This window comes from Diabrotica undecimpunctata, chromosome 1 (assembly GCF_040954645.1).
Source record: "Diabrotica undecimpunctata isolate CICGRU chromosome 1, icDiaUnde3, whole genome shotgun sequence".
NCBI classification, from domain to species: Eukaryota; Metazoa; Arthropoda; class Insecta; order Coleoptera; family Chrysomelidae; genus Diabrotica; species Diabrotica undecimpunctata.
Genome location: NC_092803.1, coordinates 11,448,148 through 11,466,439, shown reverse-complemented (window position 1 = coordinate 11,466,439; position 18,292 = coordinate 11,448,148). Strand labels below are relative to the sequence as shown.

General features: G+C 32.7%; 2 protein-coding genes across 2 annotated transcripts in view; both read right to left on the bottom strand.

The window, feature by feature from the left end:
* LOC140444663 (uncharacterized) overlaps nt 1–18,292 on the bottom strand; it is a 129,342-nt gene that overhangs the window by 57,829 nt on the left and 53,221 nt on the right. The window lies entirely within an intron of this gene.
* Nucleotides 5,359–8,998, bottom strand: LOC140437733 (uncharacterized). Its single transcript, XM_072527430.1, has 2 exons — nt 8,851–8,998; nt 5,359–6,082 (listed from the first exon to the last, which is right to left on the bottom strand). Exons 1-2 carry the CDS (start codon nt 8,860–8,862, stop codon nt 5,450–5,452), a joined length of 645 nt encoding a protein of 214 aa, XP_072383531.1. The 5' UTR covers nt 8,863–8,998; the 3' UTR covers nt 5,359–5,449.

The following is an 18,292-nucleotide window of genomic DNA, read 5'->3' as shown; positions in this document are numbered from 1 at the left end:
AAAAACTCAAATTATCGGGCTTCTTATGGAAAAATAAAAAAATCTATATAAGAAGTTTTGTTTTGAAGCCATTCTTTGACATTTATTTTATTTAAAATCAAATCTAATAACGAATAAGAAAGAACAAAGGGTTGTATTTATAAAATACCTTGTAAATGAAAACACTTATACAGTAGTAGAGCGTTGATTATCCGAACGTCGTTCAACCCAACAACCGCTTATTAGTCTAGGCGGGATCTGTTTTGGATTGGACATTTTCCATAGGAAGCTATTTTTTTGCTGGAATCCCTTCAGGATGTGCCCAATATCGATAATTACGATATGCGCCAGTCGCAAACCCTGTGCTAAATTTTTTATTTAACAAAATCTGGAAACAATTGAAAATTTCTGATTTTTGTGCTCCTATTTTGGTTTATAATTCGGAAAATATTGATCCTAGAGAAAAAATTATAAAAAGTTAAAAGTTTCGTCATTCAATTTTACATAATATTTCGTTAGCTAGAAATTGAAAATTTAATGTTTATGGTTTAAAAAATAGCAATAATTGGAAAAAAAGTACAAAAAAATGAAGTTAATCCTTTAAATGTTTTCGACTTTCTAAACTTGACTTACAAGCTCCATATTCCGCCTAGAAAAACCTTTTAATCTGTTTAAAACTTGTGCTAAATTTTATTAAGATCGGTCGGATAGGTTTTGCATAATAATTTTGCAACCCAGCCTACTGGAAAAAAATCGCAAATTTTCAAATTTATAGTAGGCCCCAAATAAGGCCCTAAGATAGTTGCAAATTTTTTTACACATAAAGGAAGGCTCAAACTTTCAAATGCTTTTTGTAAAATTCAAATCGGTTCACTAGGAGAGCCTAGAAAATGTTTTAAAGTTTTAAACATTCTTTATATATATATTAGGCCCATAAACAAATTGAATAACTTTACGAGCTTTAAACATATCAATTTCAAAATTTATACACTTAAAGAACATTAAAAGACGCTTCTTTAAAAAAAAAAAACAGATACATTCGGCTTCTTACTGGTTGCCGAGATCGTGAAGGTCAAAGTTGGCATATATTTGCCGTGTAACCATAAGTGATAGAGGGCTCGTTTTTAAACAAATACCATAAAAAAGACAAATAAATAACCGTTTTCGCGTAAAATTTCGCTCGGAATGCATGAGAGGTGGTGGGGGACATTCACTCGAAATGTGAATCGGCGAGTTCAAAATCATAGCGCGCGCTAAAAATTGCATTATCTCGGCTTCCTGTTAACCAATTTTGCTCTTTTTTTTTGAATCGATGTCTCGGACGACAAGGATTTCAAATATCATTTTTTCAAATACCATTTTTAATTGCAAATTGGGAAATTTGCAATAAACAATTGTATGTTAAACAAGTAATTGCATTTTTTCTTCATGCATTTTTTCTTCATGTATTTTTTCTTCATGCATTTTTTTTTAGCTTGCAATTTATACATTGAAGTAAATTGTTACTTTTCATATAAAAAGTACTTGACAAGACGAGGGTATTTGTTTAAAAACGAGCCCTCTATCACTTATGGTTACACGGCAAATGTATGCCAACTTTGACCTTCAATATCTCGGCAACCAGTAAGCCGAATATATCTTTTTTTAAAAAAAGCATTTTTTAATGTTCTTTAAGTGTATAAATTTTGAAATTAATATGTTTAAAGCTCGTAAAGGTATTCAATTTGTTTATAAACCTAAAAAATGTTTAAAACTTTAAATAAAAAACTTCTAGGCTCTGTTGGTAAACCGATTTGAATTTTACAACAAGCGTTTGAAAGTTTGAGCCTTCCTTTATTTGTAAAAAATTTGCAACTATCTGAGAGTCTTATTTAGGGCCTACTATAAATTTGAAAATTTGCGATTTTTTTGCAGTAGGCTGGATTGCAAAATTATTATGCAAAACCTATCCAACCAATCTTAACAAAATTTAGCACACGTTTTAAACATGTTAAAAGGTTTTTCTAGGAGGAATATGGAGATTGTAAGTCAAGTTTAGAAAGTCGAAAAACATTTAAAGGATTAACTTCATTTTTTTGTACTTTTTTTCCAATTATTGCTATTTTTTCAACAATAAACATTAAATCTTCAATTTCTAGCTAACGAAATATTGTGTAAAATTGAATAAGGAAACTTTTAACTTCTTTTTTTTTCCCTAGGATCAATATTTTCCGAATTATAAACGAAAATAGTAGCAAAAAAATGAGAAATTTTCAATTGTTTTCAGATTTTGTTAAATAAAAAATTTTACACAGGGTTTGCGACTGGCGCATATCATGATTATCGATATTGGGCACATCCTGAAGGGATTCCAGCAAAAAAATAGCTTCCTATGGAAAATGTCCATTATGGTCTGAATTTCTACAGATCCCGCCTAGTCTATATCGGAACTTTCAACTTATGACAAACTATATAAGGGGTTTGCTCAAAAAATATTCCAGGGAGAATGTATTTCTGATCTAATTCAGAACTGATCAGCAAACAATCTGGAGAGCTGTCAAATTATTGAGCAATCACAGGCTGGTTAAAACGATTAAGACGAGACATAGCATTCATGAGCTTCAAATACAAAAATAAAAACTGTGCTGGTTCATCAGCAGCAGATTAATTCTAAACTAAATTAAGAGAGTTATTGAAGGAAGAAAATTACGCCCACCAAAACGCTTACAATGCAGACGAAACTGGGCTCAATGGAAAAGCTTTGCTACTAAAAACTCTTACGCCACGTCGTGAATTAGTAACACTTGGACCTAAAGTAATCAAGGATCGTATCACTGCCTTAGCTTGTGCTTATGCGACTGGCAGCCACTAATTGTCCACGCTTGTCATTAGTAAAAGTAAGAAACCACGTTGTTTTAAACACATTAATATATCTGCGATGTCTATCGTTTACGCTTCCCAAAAGAATGCTTGGATAGATAGTCAATTTTAATGAAATGGTTTATAGAAACTTTTATATGCTCTGTTAAAGCCCATTAATTAAAAAATGGTAAAAGGGAGAAAACATTATTGCTCCCCAACTCATCGATGACCGAATGAAAAAGATCTGTCCTAAAAAAAACTACGTGATCTAACCGCTCGTAAAAGCATTAGCATTAAGTATTACTAATTAATTCTTAAAAAATCTTAAATTTTCGTCAATATTGTACCTATTATATTTTGTTGCAAAGACTGCACTTTTTTGTTTAAATCCCATTTTTTATTAAAGATATAAATACATATATAGGTATGTAAGTATGGCTTTCATTCACCCATGCTTTACTTTACTTTATCATGTCCGGATATGTCATTCATAAAGTTTCGGCCCAGTATCGGTTCCATCTTTGTTAACGAGCCACAAATCTTCGAGGGTACATCGATGAGGACAGTTTCTGCATGTAAGATGTTCCATATTCTGTATTTCTCCATAGTCACAGATCACATCATCTTGGTCGATTTTTCCCCATTTTGTCATGTTTGATTTTACTGGAGCGACTCCCGTTCTTATCCTATTCATAGTTTTCCCTGTTTTAAAGTCTAGGGACTGGCCGGTCCATTGAACCTCGGTAAGAGGAAAGATTTTAGTTGCTTTCGTGGTGTTCGAGCTTTGTATAGGGCATGCCGCTCGTCCGCGATCTGTTTAATTTTCTCTATGTGCTCTTCAACTCCTCTGTGTGTTGAGAGTTCTGCAAAACCCGCTGCTTTATATAGATTTGAGAGTGGCGTTGGTTTCATGCACCCCATTACTATCCTGCATGTCTCATTTAGCGCAGTATCAACTTGTTTGGTGTGGGCAGATCTGCCCCAAACGAGACACGCATATTCAGCAGTTGAGAAACACAGTGCCTGTGTCGTTGTTCTTAAAACGCCAGAACGTGCGTCCCATTTACTTCCCGTTAGCTTTCTGAGTATGCTGTTCCTAGTTGTTAATTTCCCTCTCATTTTTATGCTAGTTTTCGCTTGGCTTCCTTTGTGCGAAGGTGGAAAGCGCAGACTTGGGTTTTAGAGGGATTGGGTCTTAGGGAATTCTTCAGGTAGTACGCTGTCATTGTTTTTAAGACAGTTTCGAGTTTCTCCTCCACTTCCTCAAAACTATTTCCTTGAGCACATATTGCAAGATCGTCAGCATAGAGGAAGTGCTTGGTTTCGGTCGGCGTAGGTTGGTCGTTTGTGTATATATTGAAGAGGATTGGTGTTAAAACACTTCCCTGTGGGAGGCCATTTTTTTTAACTCTCCACCTACTTACTTTACCGTAAGAAGGCCGTCAACCACTAGGCACCACAGCAGGAGGACAAAACAGGGGAAGATGCCGACACCCGAACGCAATAATCGTTTCGATATGTAAAAAGCTGTTTTTTGTATTCTAGCATTTTTTCAGTATATTTTTTACACGTTGAGTTATTTTGAAAAAAAAATGTGATTTTTTGAGAAATTCCAAAAATTGTGTCTTTAGTTTAAATTCGGATTTTTTCAAAACTAAACCAGATAAACTTCCAGAATGTAACTTTTGTATACAAATTAAGTAAATTGTGAATGAACAACAAATAGTTTCAACCAGGGTGGTTTTAGCGAGGGTGAGTTTTGTTACTTTCTGCGTCCTAAAATATATAAGCGGACTTTATTTTCGTTATAACACCTTAAGTTTGATGCAAATGACTTTTACCAGTGTCATTTTAAGTTTTTTTAAGGTTCTAAAAAATTTTTATAAGTTTTCCATGAAAAACTTATAAAATTCACTGTTTTAACAACTATCATGTTTTTTTTAATAAACTTTTTCTATCCAAACGTTGGAATGGTAACCACCTCCAGAGGAAAAACACATATTAGCATACAGTAGATTTTGATATTTAAGCTATTTTGTAGTGTCAAAATTTCAAGCAAATCAATGCATGTAAAAACAATTCAAAGATTTTCTATTATTTTTACCATCATATACTTTTATTTCCAGTTTGTGAATTGGAGATGAATAAATTAAAATTTTTATAAAAGGACTCTCATCTCCAATTACACATCCAATTGGGAATGCGATTTCAGTGTTCCTGCTAATTAATTCAACGTGGTGACTAAGATACTACCGACTTGTAAAAATAAGTGATGTAACAGTCTTCTTAAATAACGATTGTTGATGGCTCTATACTCTTAATAAATATAAATTTAATTCTCAATAAAAACCGTGCCTTATCGTGGCCTTTATTTTTAACTCCATATTTCTATATTATAAAATAAAAAATGGTGTTACTAAAATCTGTATCAAACTCGTGTTACAATACACTTTGCAGAAAAAAAGGTCGAGAATCTCGGCATTAACATTCTTTGCACAGGATGTGGTTAAAATTTTATGAATAAAGAAAAACAATAGATTAAAAAAATATCGGTTTATTTACATAATTTTACATTTTAAACGAAACTAAAACATAAATTAAACAAGGTAAACAATATCACTTTTTATGTCTAATGGTAGAGTTTTCCATATCCTAAGTCCAGTCCGTGTCCATATGAGAGAGGAGCTCCATATGAGAGAGGAGATCCATATGAGAGAGGAGCTCCATAAGAGATGGGAGCAGCATGGGAGATAGGAGCTGCGTATGAGATCGGAGCGTGAGCAAGAGGAGCGGCGTATGAGATAGGGGCCGCTAAGGAGATAGATTTGCTCAAAATTGGAGCGGGAGCTGAGTAGATGGGAGCAGAATGAGCGATGGGAGCGGATAACAAAGGTGCTGAGTAAGATTTAGCGTACAAGGGAGCGGATAAAAGTGGAGCGGATTTCAAGATAGGAGCGGAGAGGATAGGAGCGGCGTAGGATTTGCTGATGACTGGAGCAGAGTAGGAGAGGGGAGCAGAGTAAGAGAGAGATGCAGCGTAAGAGAGGGGAGCGGAGTAAGAGATTGGAGCTGGAAGGATTGATTTGGAGATCAAAGGTGCAGAGTAGCTGCTGTAGATTGGAGCTTTAGCCAAAATAGGTGCTGGGGCCAATTCCAGTCCTCCATGGCCGTCCAAAAGTGGATCGCCTAAGCCTAAGAGACCTCTCTTTTCTTTTTTCTCTTCAACAGCACCGCATACTGCGAAAACAGCTACTACAAGTACCTGTAATCAAATAATTATTCATAAGTAATAAATTGTCTACATATAATTAACATGTGGAGACATAAATAAATATCGCTTTGTCGCCAATGTTGCTGGATAATTCTTTAGAAAAATTCAAACGTTATGTTAGGTTGAAAGCAATTAAAACATGACATTTGGACCTACTTAGTTCAAAAGTTACCGCTTTATAGGGATATCATTATTATTATACATAGGAACGAAATCATTTTCAATCACGAAAATTGCATAGCACGATATCAATGCTGGAGCATGAGCAGCGATTAAAATAAAGGAATAAGTTAAGTAAAGAGGGTTACAGGTTTGCTTAATAGACGTATGAAAGTTAAAGAACCAAAATACCATGTATCAGATATAGATCTATAAAATACTTCAAGAGTCCAAAAAAATTTTGAAAAGCGTAAGATTATTATTAGTATGACCTAAAATAGAAATGTATGTAGAAATCTAACAGGGAAACAATTCTTACAAAGGACTAAATGCAAAAATAGCCATACAAATAAAAATATAAAAAAATGGGAAGCAATAAAAATATTGAAGAAACAGAATTAGAAACCCTTGATTTAAAATATAAATTAAGAACGAAAAAAAAAACAACATAATGATATCATAAATCGACAAAATAAAAAAAAGTTATAAAATAACTATAAACATTAATATCAGACTTATAAGATAATATATTTTCCAGTTTTTCTGATGAAAAAATAAATAAAAAACTAGAGAATCCATTCAAACAGGATATAGATGAAGAGTGGCAGATCATACTAAGAAACATGTCGTAAGCAGCGGAAAATGTATAGGAAGAGAGCATATTAAAACACGGCAAGACTGATTCGATAAAGAATGTAGGAATGTTTTGGCAAGAAGAAATTGGGCAAAACTACAAAGAGATAAAGAAAATACCCAAAATGCTATTGAAAACTATGTGGCAAGAAGAAGGGAAGTGAAAAGAATTTGCAGGAAAAAGAAAAGAGCTAGAAAAGCGATTGAAAAACATAGAAGAAGCTGACATAAACAAAGAGGTAAAAAATTTCTACCAACAAGTTAAGAAATCCAGGGAAACTACAAAGAATAATCCATGGTATTGCAGAAACAAAGAAGGCTTACATGTAGGTGAAACAACAAAAAAATTAAACAGATGGGCAGAATATTTCGAAGATCTATTAGATACAGACCAACAAGAGGAACTTGAGGGAAATAAAAATTGGCAAGAAGATGAAGAAGGGACGTGCAAGGAACCAACTTTGAATAAAGTCAAAGAAATAATCAGAGACCTAAAAAATAACAAAAGTGCAGGAGAAAGTGGTATCCCAGCTGAGATTTTTAAGGAAGGTGGCGAAAGGTTGAATAAAAGGATATTTTACTTGACACTAATAATTTGGCAAAAGAAGAAATGCCGAAACAATGGAATAGCGCTCTTATTAGTCCTATAAATAAAAAAAGGAGTGCAAAAACTATAGACGTATAGCATTATTAGAAGTAGTTTTATATTTGCTAAAATTATGAGGAAAAGATTGATAAAATATGATAACAAAGTGATTGAAGAATACCATAGAGGTTTTAGAGCAGGAAGAACAAATGCTGATCAAATAAGTATGTTAAAATTAATACAAAATAATAGTTACAAAAAAAACTTAGGATTACCTATGCTATTTATCGATTTTAAACAAGCATATGACTCCCTAAATCGAACGATGCTATATGAAGCCATGAGAAGATCAGAAAAGCTTATAAGGCTGGTGAAAATGACGCTTAGGATCACGATGAATAGGGTAATAATGGAAGGAAGCTTTTCAAGACAGCTCACAGTGAATAGAGGTTTAAAACAAGGGGATCCGCTATCAAAAAAATTTATTGAACCTAGTATTAGAACAAATCGTAAGAAGATCAAATATGAGCGCGAACAGGACTATTTTCAATAGCAGGGAACAGTGCATAGCATAGGCGGATGATGTGGTGATACTAGCGAGAACAAAAAAAAACATTTAGAAAAAGTTTTCAAGAACTTTGAAGAAAAAGCGAAAAGATACAAATTAATAATAAACCAAACAAAAACGCAATATATGGAAATGAGAGGAGACATAACAAATAATAACAAATATATCAAAATGAAAGGAGCAGAGACTGTCTATAGTTTTAAAAAAGTGTCAAAATTTGAATACTTATGAGTAACCATAACGAACACGGGAAAAGAAGAAAAAGAGATAGACAAAAGATTAATGAAGGGAAGCAGAGCGATAGGGTCACTAAATTCATTACTGAAAGCAAAAAATGTGTCAATAACAGCTAACCTGAGAGTCTACGAGACGGTAATCAGACCCATAGTGATGTATGCTAGTGAAACGTGGATTATGAACCAGCAGGAAGAAAAGAAAGTAGAGATCTGGGAAAGAAAGGTGCTCAGAAAAATCTTAGGAGGAATAAAGACGGCAGAGAATATTTGGAGAAGACGAACGAATAAAGAAATAATGAGGATGTATGGAAATCCACCAATTACGGCAAAACTACGAGCCCAAAGAGCTAGATGGCTCTTTGGGCTCGTATTTTTTAGAAGCCGGGGGCTTACAAGGCCTTAAAGCGCTGTTATATATATATATATATATATATATATATATATATATATATATATATATATATATATATATATGTATATATATATATATATACATATATATATACATATATATATACATATATATATATATATATACATATATATATAATTTTGAATAAAATGTAAAGGTACTTACCAAGAATTTCATTTTGAAAATGTTAAGTTATAGTAATTCCAAAGAACTCAAAATACGATACGGTTGATTGAACAAGCGATGTGTCTATGTTGAATCTTTGGAATCCCATACACTTTATATAGTTTGTGGAAGGGTACCGTTGGCTTTTTTTTCGTTATGTGTTAATACCGGTGAACTAGATCAAGAATCACACGTACAAATTGTTTCATATTGTCAATAAAAGGTTACTTTTACTTATCTTGATACCTACGTCTACCTACTCTATGCAGAAGAAGTGTCGCATGTTCATTAACAAATCGATTACGAGGTGAATATTAGTAAGAAGTGTTTGTTTTCGTCGTTGTTAACATTGTCGTTTCAGTGTCGATTTTTAAAGATTACTTTATGTAATGCTTGCATAAGGTGCGTTAGTTTTAATTGGATTTTTCACTAATTGTCTTTGTTCATTAATCACTTATCTCTTGAAAGGTATCTTTAGCTAACAATATTTTGGAAGTGAACCACAAATTGTAAATAAATTTTTGTTATTAACTATGTTAGTAATGAGAAGACCTGTACTCACAATCTAAACTAATCAGGTATTGTATGTAAAAAGGGATGGCATATTCTGAAGTTTGCACCCTATTATCAGACCAAGTAGTAGATACTTTTAAATGCTAAGGTTTCTAAGATTCTAGGTTTTATGTTAGCATGTAGTTTGTGTCAATGGTCTAGCATATTCTGATGTTCTTTTCTGATATATTTTAAAACCACTTTATTTGGTACGTTTGGCTCTCTTTTAAAGTGCTTGGCTTTGACAGCTCTTGTTTAAGTGTGTCTATTATTTGGCATATGTGTATGATGGATAATTGGAGTGGCATGTTTATTATCTATTATAATGTGGTCGATCCGTGGAGAGTTGTTCGTGTTGTTCTGTGGTTTTCTTGTAATCAAAACTTGCGCTAACTGTTTTTATTTAGCTTTTTTGCATTTGCATTTAATTTATTATACAGACTTTTTCTTCATATTGTATTCAGCTCCTACTTTTTTCTTCATATTTCGAATAATTAAGTTTATGTCATATTTTTGTATCTTTTCTAGCAAATTACTTACTTTTTCATCATAAACTCTTTTCTAATTTCTATTTCCTTTTTTCTATAGTGCTTCATGTGCAATAATATATTCCGTCTGATATTTCTTGGAAATCTATCTTATTCTATCTATATATTTGTCTGCTCGGACACCATGAATCCTACTTCAAAAAATGCTGATCAAATAAGTATGTTAAAATTAATACAAAATAATAGTTATAAAAAAAACTTAGGATTACCTATGCTATTTATCGATTTTAAACAAGCATATGACTCCCTAAATCGAACGATGCTAATGAAGCCATGAGAAGATCAGAAAAGCTTATAAGGCTAGTGAGAATGACGCTTAGGATCACGATGAATAGGGTAACAATGGAAGGAAGCTTTTCAAGACAGCTCACTGTGAATAGAGGTTTAAAACAAGCGGATCCGCTATCAAAAAAATTTATTGAACCTAGTATTAGAACAAATCGTAAGAAGATCAAATATGAGCGCAAACAGGACTATTTTCAATAGCAGGGAACAGTGCATAGCGTACGCGGATGATGTGGTGATACTAGCGAGAACAAAAATAACATTTAGAAAAAGTTTTCAAGAACTTTGAAGAAAAAACGAAAAGATACAAATTAATAATAAACCAAACAAAAACGCAATATATGGAAATGAGAGGAGACATAACAAATATATCAAAATGAAAGGAACAGAGACTGTCTATAGTTTTAAAAAAGTGTCAAAATTTGAATACTTATGAGTAACCATAACGAACACGGGAAAAGAAGAAAAAGAGATAGACAAAAGATTAATGAAGGGAAGCAGAGCGATGAGGTCACTAAATTCATTACTGAAAGCAAAAAATGTGTCAATAACAGCTAACCTGAGAGTCTACGAGACAGTAATCAGACCCATAGTGATGTATACTAGTGAAACGTGGATTATGAACCACCACCAAAAAATTGTTTTATCGCACTTTGTCGCGTTTGAAGAGAATACTTTTCTATATTTTGACTATTCCATTAACTCCGTCGTTGCCTTGTCTCAAGTCCATGATGAAAAAGGAGGGAGGTTAATTAAGGGACTAAATATTCCTTCTTGTAAAAAAAAACAACCAGTTATGAAAATCAAACACGTGCTTCGGCTAAGGACGGATCTTAAGACGACAAAAGTGACGACAAAGACAATGAATACGGGAACCTAGAACGTCCTGGAGCCCTAACTCAGGGTGGTTAAAGAACTTAAATCCAGAAACATAAAAGAATAGTAAGGCTGGTGTGGGAAGAAGCTCTAACTGGAAGAAGACTACGTGGACGACCTCGACTTCGGCGAGGAGATAATATAGCAGATTACCTTAAAGGTGTGAGCTGGAGAATTGGATGGAGTTTGCCCAAAATAGAGACGAATTGAGGCAGGTTGTCAAGTCGGCTGAAAATCACGAAGGGTTGTAATGCCACGGAGCAAAGTAAAGTAAAGGAGTACTATTCAATTTACCAATTGGTTTTTTTCTTGGATGGTTAAGATGACAATTTTATCGTCTTCCATTATTTCATCTAAATTTTTTTAACACTACATATTCATAAGTACTTCTTACATTCAATGTCCCAATCTTTACTCTTTCTTTGTATTGTTGTCCCCTTTGTTTATTATCTTATTTTTTAAAAAAATATTTTTTATCTTTTCCTTTAGAACCCCCTATTAATTGTCGTTTCTCTTCATTCCCTATCCATTGTTTTCATAAATTTTTTATATCCTATGTTTTCTTGTTTGCCTTTTGTTTTTTGTTTTTTTCGCTATTTTTATTGTTTTCTTTTTTTTTCTGTATTAATATTTTATTTTTGTCTATATTTACAAAGCAGTTGATATCTAAGACATAATATGATGTATATAGAATATGCTGATGTAACAGTTGAGAAAAAGAACAAAAAATATCTAGAGAAATAATAATACTTGGAGATCTCAATGGACGAGTAGGAAAAAAATTAAAAAATAATGTTTTTGACCCATATGGCGAAGACAATATAAACGACAATAAAAATTGAATTATAAATAACATGCTGCGAAAATAATCTAAAAATTTTAAATTACTTCTATTAACATAGAGATAGACACAAATATATCTGAACACAAAAGACACATAACCTCAGGTCAATTATTGATTATATAATCATTAAACAGAAAACAAGATTAAGAATAGATTATATATAATACGTCCTGAAAACAAGAATCTTATTCCGATATATAAAAGGAAATAATAATACAAACGGGGCCCAGGAACATGAAGGAATAAAATATAAAACAATTCGCGAAAATATGGACGGGTTATTCGGGAATATCTTCTCCTTAAAAAAAGCCGAAATACCCGTTGAACTTATTAAGGTGATGAGTGAAGTGAGCACGAAGGAGTTAACTGAACTGTTCAACGCCATATACGATTCAGGTAATATCCCAGAGGAATGGCTATTGTCAACATTTGTAACGCTACCAAAAAAACGATCTGCGAAAACGTGCGAAGATTTCCGAACTATCAGTCTTATGAGTCATGCACTTAAAATTTTTCTTAAAATCATACATGCCAGAATTTACAAGAAATGCGAAGAAAATGTCGGTGAAATGCAATTCGGATTCCGCAATTCTATGGGTACACGTGAAGCACTTTTCACCTTACAAGTCCTACTTCAGAGATGCCGCGATGTCAGTTGTGATGTCTATATTTGTTTTATTGACTACGCCAAGGCATTTGACCGTTGTCAGCACCAGAAGATGGTCACCGCACTACAAAAAGTAGGATTGGATGAGAAGGACATTCGGATCATCATGAATTTATACTGGAACCAGCGTGCTCAAGTCAAGGTCGAAGACCAGCTGACCGACCAAGTGAAGATCATGCGAGGAGTAAGGCAAGGATGTGTGCTATCGCCGACTCTTTTCAATATATACTCTGAGGAGATTTTTAATGAAGCCCTCACAAACCTAGACATGGGAATCCGAGTGAACGGTGAATACATCAATAATATCCGCTACGCCGATGACACCGTGTTACTAGCAACCAGCCTAAACGATCTGCAGGCCTTACTAGACCGAGTGCGAACTGTGAGCGTAACATACGGACTGAACCTCAATATTAAGAAAACTAAATTCATGGTTGTCAGCCGTACAAATTTAGATCCCGGGGCACTAATGGCAGGTAGCGAAGAGATCCAGAGAGTCGACAGATTCACTTACCTCGGAACTACCCTCAACGTACAATGGGACTATGCTCAAGAGATTAGATCCAGAATTGAAATGGCACGGTCTACATTTATTAAGTTGAGATCCTTGCTGTGCTGCAGTGATCTCAGTTTGGGAACCAAGATGCGGATAGTGAGGTGCTACGTTCTTCCAGTGTTACTATATGGAGTTGAAGCCTGGACACTGACGCAAGCCACTGAAAAACGAATCGAAGCCTTCGAGATGTGGATATACAGAAGGATACTAAAAATATCTTATGTGGACCATGTCACCAACGTTGAGGTCCTACAGCGCATGACAAAAGAAAAAGAAGTGCTTAATTTAATTAAACAACGTAAGCTTGAGTACCTCGGCCACGTGATGCGGAACGAAGAAAAATATCGAATTCTTCAACTTGTTATGCAGGGTAAAGTATTTGGCAGAAGAGGACCGGGACGCCGTCGTATCTCGTGGTTGAAAAATCTCCGACAATGGTTTGGGATGACCTCAGCGGAGCTGTTTCGCAGAGCAGTCAACAAAACCATGATAGCCTTGATGATCGCCAACATCCGGACCGGATAAGGCACTGAAGAAGAAGAAAAAAAAGCTATTTTGAGCCATTTTCTAAGGCTGATCCAAATAATTTGACTGAACTGATCTAAATATTTTGGGGCTTACTTTTTTCGTTAAAACATACCTACTAATAACCTATACAAAAAAGGTTAAAAAAATTACATTTATGTACACAAAATGATTTAATAATAAATAGCACTTTTTAGGCTTATAAACATTTACAATAACCTCGTAGAATTTATTTCAAATTAAATGTCAAAAACTATTCGGAAACTGGTTAAAACACAACATTATGTACAAGAAAAAAGGTTCTAAGACGCTTAGGAGCCAAGATAGCTTCTTTTTTAAATCACTGTTACATTAATTAAAAACCTTAAGGACCGAAATTATAGTGTATTTTTATGTATGAGAGAGTAATAAAACAATAAATTATGTATGCAAATCCCTAAACTGTTGATCAACAAGTTTACAGAAGTATATAGGAAAACAATTTTAAATTAAGTATGACCACCAGGTATAAAGGTTGGAGCAGAATAAAATACAATAGTTGTGAGGGTTACTAATCCCTAAATAAGGTTGCCAGTGTCGGAGTGATGGAGGTTAACAGGTACTAATGAATTTGCAAGAAATGTAAGATGTTTATTTTATTGGTTATAACCAATAAAAGTTTAATAAGTACCTACCTATTTGCAAAATAAAGTTTAATTCTGTAGATAAAATAAAACGTTTTATTTTATCTGAAATGAGTGCATTCCACGAAGTAAGGGTTTCAACAATCAAACATTTAATTCTTTTGTTTTAAATCATTTACAGACAAACGTTTATGTGAAAGTGTTGATGAGACCGTTGAGTTAGTTAGCAGTACACTTGATGTTGGGAAATCTACGATTTACAGAGTTATTAAAGAAGAGAAATGTGGTAGTTTTCAAATGCCACGTAATGCTCCAGGGAAACAAAAATTTCAAATAGAATATCATTTTAAAGAAGGACTTCGACGGAAAGTGCATGAATTCTTCTTTAGACAAGAATTTCCAACATTGGATAAAGTTCTTGTCTCAGTTCGAGATGATAAGGATTACCCAGAAATGAGTCGAAGTACGTTATGGAAACTTTTAAAAGAAATAGGCTTCCGCTGAAAAAAGAATCCCAGAAAGTCTATTTTATTAGAAAGAAGCGATATTGTCATATAGAGAAGACATTTTCTAAGAACCATAAAGGAAATGAGAAACCAAAAAAGAAAAATATTTTATCTTGATGAAACATGGATCAACGAGGGTCATACACCAAATAAATTTTGGCAGGAAGAAACTGTTACAAGTCAAAGGCACGCTTTTGTAAATAACTTATCTACTGGTTTAAACCCACCATCAGGAAAGGGACGCAGGCTGATAATAGTACACATTGGCAGTTCAGACGGTTTTGTTGAAGATGGTTTATTAACTTTTGAATCAACTCGTACCGGTGACTACCATGAAGACATGAACGCTGATGTCTTTCAAGAATGGTTCGAACAAATGATAGATCTTCTTCCTAAGAACTGTGTAATAGTAATGGATAATGCAAGTTATCACTCCAGACTTATAGAAGGACTGCCCACAACCAAGTGGTTAAAAAAAGACTTGCAGAATTGGCTGAGTTCAAAAAATATTACGTACCATCCCGGATCTATAAGAAAGGAACTTTATTCGTTGTGTGCCCTTCATAAAGAAAAATTTAAAAAATACGAAATTGATGAAATTGCCAAAAATCGTGGAATGACAGTACTTAGATCCCCACCATATCATTGTGAATTAAACCCGATTGAACTGGTATGGGCACAGATAAAGAGTGAAGTTTCAAGAAAAAATACCACTTTTAAAATTCATGATGTTAAACAGTTGTTTTTGGAGGCCGTAAATAATGTAAAACCTGAAAACTGGGAAAAGGCAGTAAATCACACTATTAAAGAAGAGGAAAAAATGTGGAAGCTGGACAATATTACTGATAAAATGATCGAGCCAGTTATTATAAATCTTGGTTCTGAAAGTTCATCTTCTGAATCTGATTTGGATTTGTAACAAGTAGCTGTAAGTTTTATATTAATATTTTTATTCATCTATTTAACATACCTTAGACGGTTTTAAAAACTCTTTTTCTCTTTTGTAATTTTTAAAAATTAAAAAAAATGTGAATTTTTTAAAACCCTTTTTAATGTAGGCCAGTCAGTTCTAATATAGTGTGTGATAAAAGAGGTCACTTTTGTTTACATACACATAACACTTTATAACACTGAAATAATTCATTTATTTTTTACAATTATTCAAAGTAATTTTTCAATTAATCTTGAGCACGCCCATGGAGTGGTCGGAGCTACCAGTTAAAATTATGCTAATTACTCTCTCGTTCATAAAAATAAACTATAACAGTCTTTTATAAGAAAAGACAAAGTTTTTAACAAAACGTTTTTCAAACAGAATTATTGAAAATTGTTTTAACAGCAGTGTTTATTTACTTTTTTCGTTTCGCTTAAACTTGAGAAAATATGATTAAATTGTAAGAAAAATAATAAAAACAGTTTTATTTTCATATACATCCATCTAATTTACTTACCGTTACACGTCATTATCATTTACAGAGATCGAAGTTGACATAGTTGCCAAAGTATAAAAAAATCCTGAATCCATTTTAAATCAAATAGGTCACATAACCATTGCAAAAGTGGATTATACAACAAAACAAATTATTATTTAATGTAAATAAATAAAAACAAAACAATAGTTAAAAAATAATCTTGTTAAAAACAATTTGAGCCGCTTGTATGCGTCGTATAAAGATGTAAAATGGAATACTTAAACAAAAACAACACTTTTTTCATTACTTATTTACTTTGAAATGTTTTGTTACAACTAAATTTTTAAATGCACTTAATACACTTTATGATATCTAACGAAAAGTATACTTACTTTGTCATACATACTGTAAATTGTATTACGAATTTTCATTGTATTTATTAAATTAGTATTGGTAACTTTCTTAGGCCTGGTACGTTTTTTGGGCGTAGATAGAAGTGTATTAGTTTTTACGGCCTGAGAAATATAACTTACAGTTGAAATATGTAAATTTAAAGCTGCAGCTACACGCTTAAACAAGAATGTATATTTTAAGCATCTACAATAATATACAAAACATACATTTACATACTTCTCTAACAGCATTCAATGGTAGAATGGGGCCGTTATTATCACGTTGCTGTTCAAAAATAATGAATCAAAGAAGCTACCATCTCTTTACGACTATTTAAATGCTTAGGTGACATTTTTGAAATTAAACACACTAATTTTGTTCTAAAAAGAACAGATTATTTATTAAATAGGTAAAAATATAAAACAAGAGGTATTCACTTTAAAATTCAAAATAATAAAGTACAAAAAGTGTCAACACCGCAACTGTCAAATAAGTGTTACCTGTTTATGCCAAAATATTTCCTTCGTTCGATGACAGTTACAGTGTGTTCCGAACAAATGTTCTCCATAAAAACGCTTTATAATGCATTTATACAAATTAAATGAAACATATTATTGTGTATTTCTTTAAGTTAACATTAATAGAAATCTTTAAATATTATTTCTACGCGTATATAATAAAATATGTCTAGTGGCTGTAATGCCAGTGTACTCGGCAAAGTGATTCTAAAAAAGAACACACCTACCGCCTAAATATTTCGTGTTGGTATCATGTGACCTCACGTGCTATGACGCGGATGACGTGCAATGGTAAGTAAATTATATGAAGTATACACACAGTTATATGTACTGATTTATACCATATACCATCAGATATCAAACATTTTTATTGGTTTATATTTTTATTAGTTGTATATGAAGTGTTTTAAAACATGTGATTTTTACTTGAGAATAAAATATTTTTATTTTTGAAAGAATTATTTTTGTTTAGAATTAAAAATAATTTTAAAATGTTCATCATTGTTTATTTACAATAAACAAACTATTTTCAACATTTTCTCTAGGCTAAAAATAAAAATGAAATTTTTTGCATTAAGTCAATATTAAAATTAAAAATTAAAAATATTAAAATTTACTGAAATGTTAATAATTTACAGTTAATGAGTTGCGCCAAATGTAGACAACTTACAATTATTGTAAGGAACGCTGAGAAATCATTTCACTTAATATTTCCTTAAAGTAACGAATAAAATTCAATGGTATTCAGTATTAATATCTCAAATTCAAATTAATGATTAGAAATGAATTTCATGTTTATCGAAAATCTAGCAACACTTCTTTGTGAATTTATTATTTGTTCATTTGATCAATACATTATTATGGTGTAAATAAATAAATTTTGATTAGCGGTAATTAGTTTTACTATATACCCAACAAATGGTGATGGCCCAAAAGCATAAGATCCTAGTTGAAAATGTTCAGCGTAAAGCTACAAGACTGGCATACGGTCGTGTAAGACCTAACTATGAAGATAGATTATCCATGGCTCATCTTACGACATTCGAGCAGCGACGTCTTCGAGGTGATCTAATTATGTCCTTCCGTATTTTAAAACATTACTTTGGGAACCTAAGCACCATATTCACTTTGAATCAA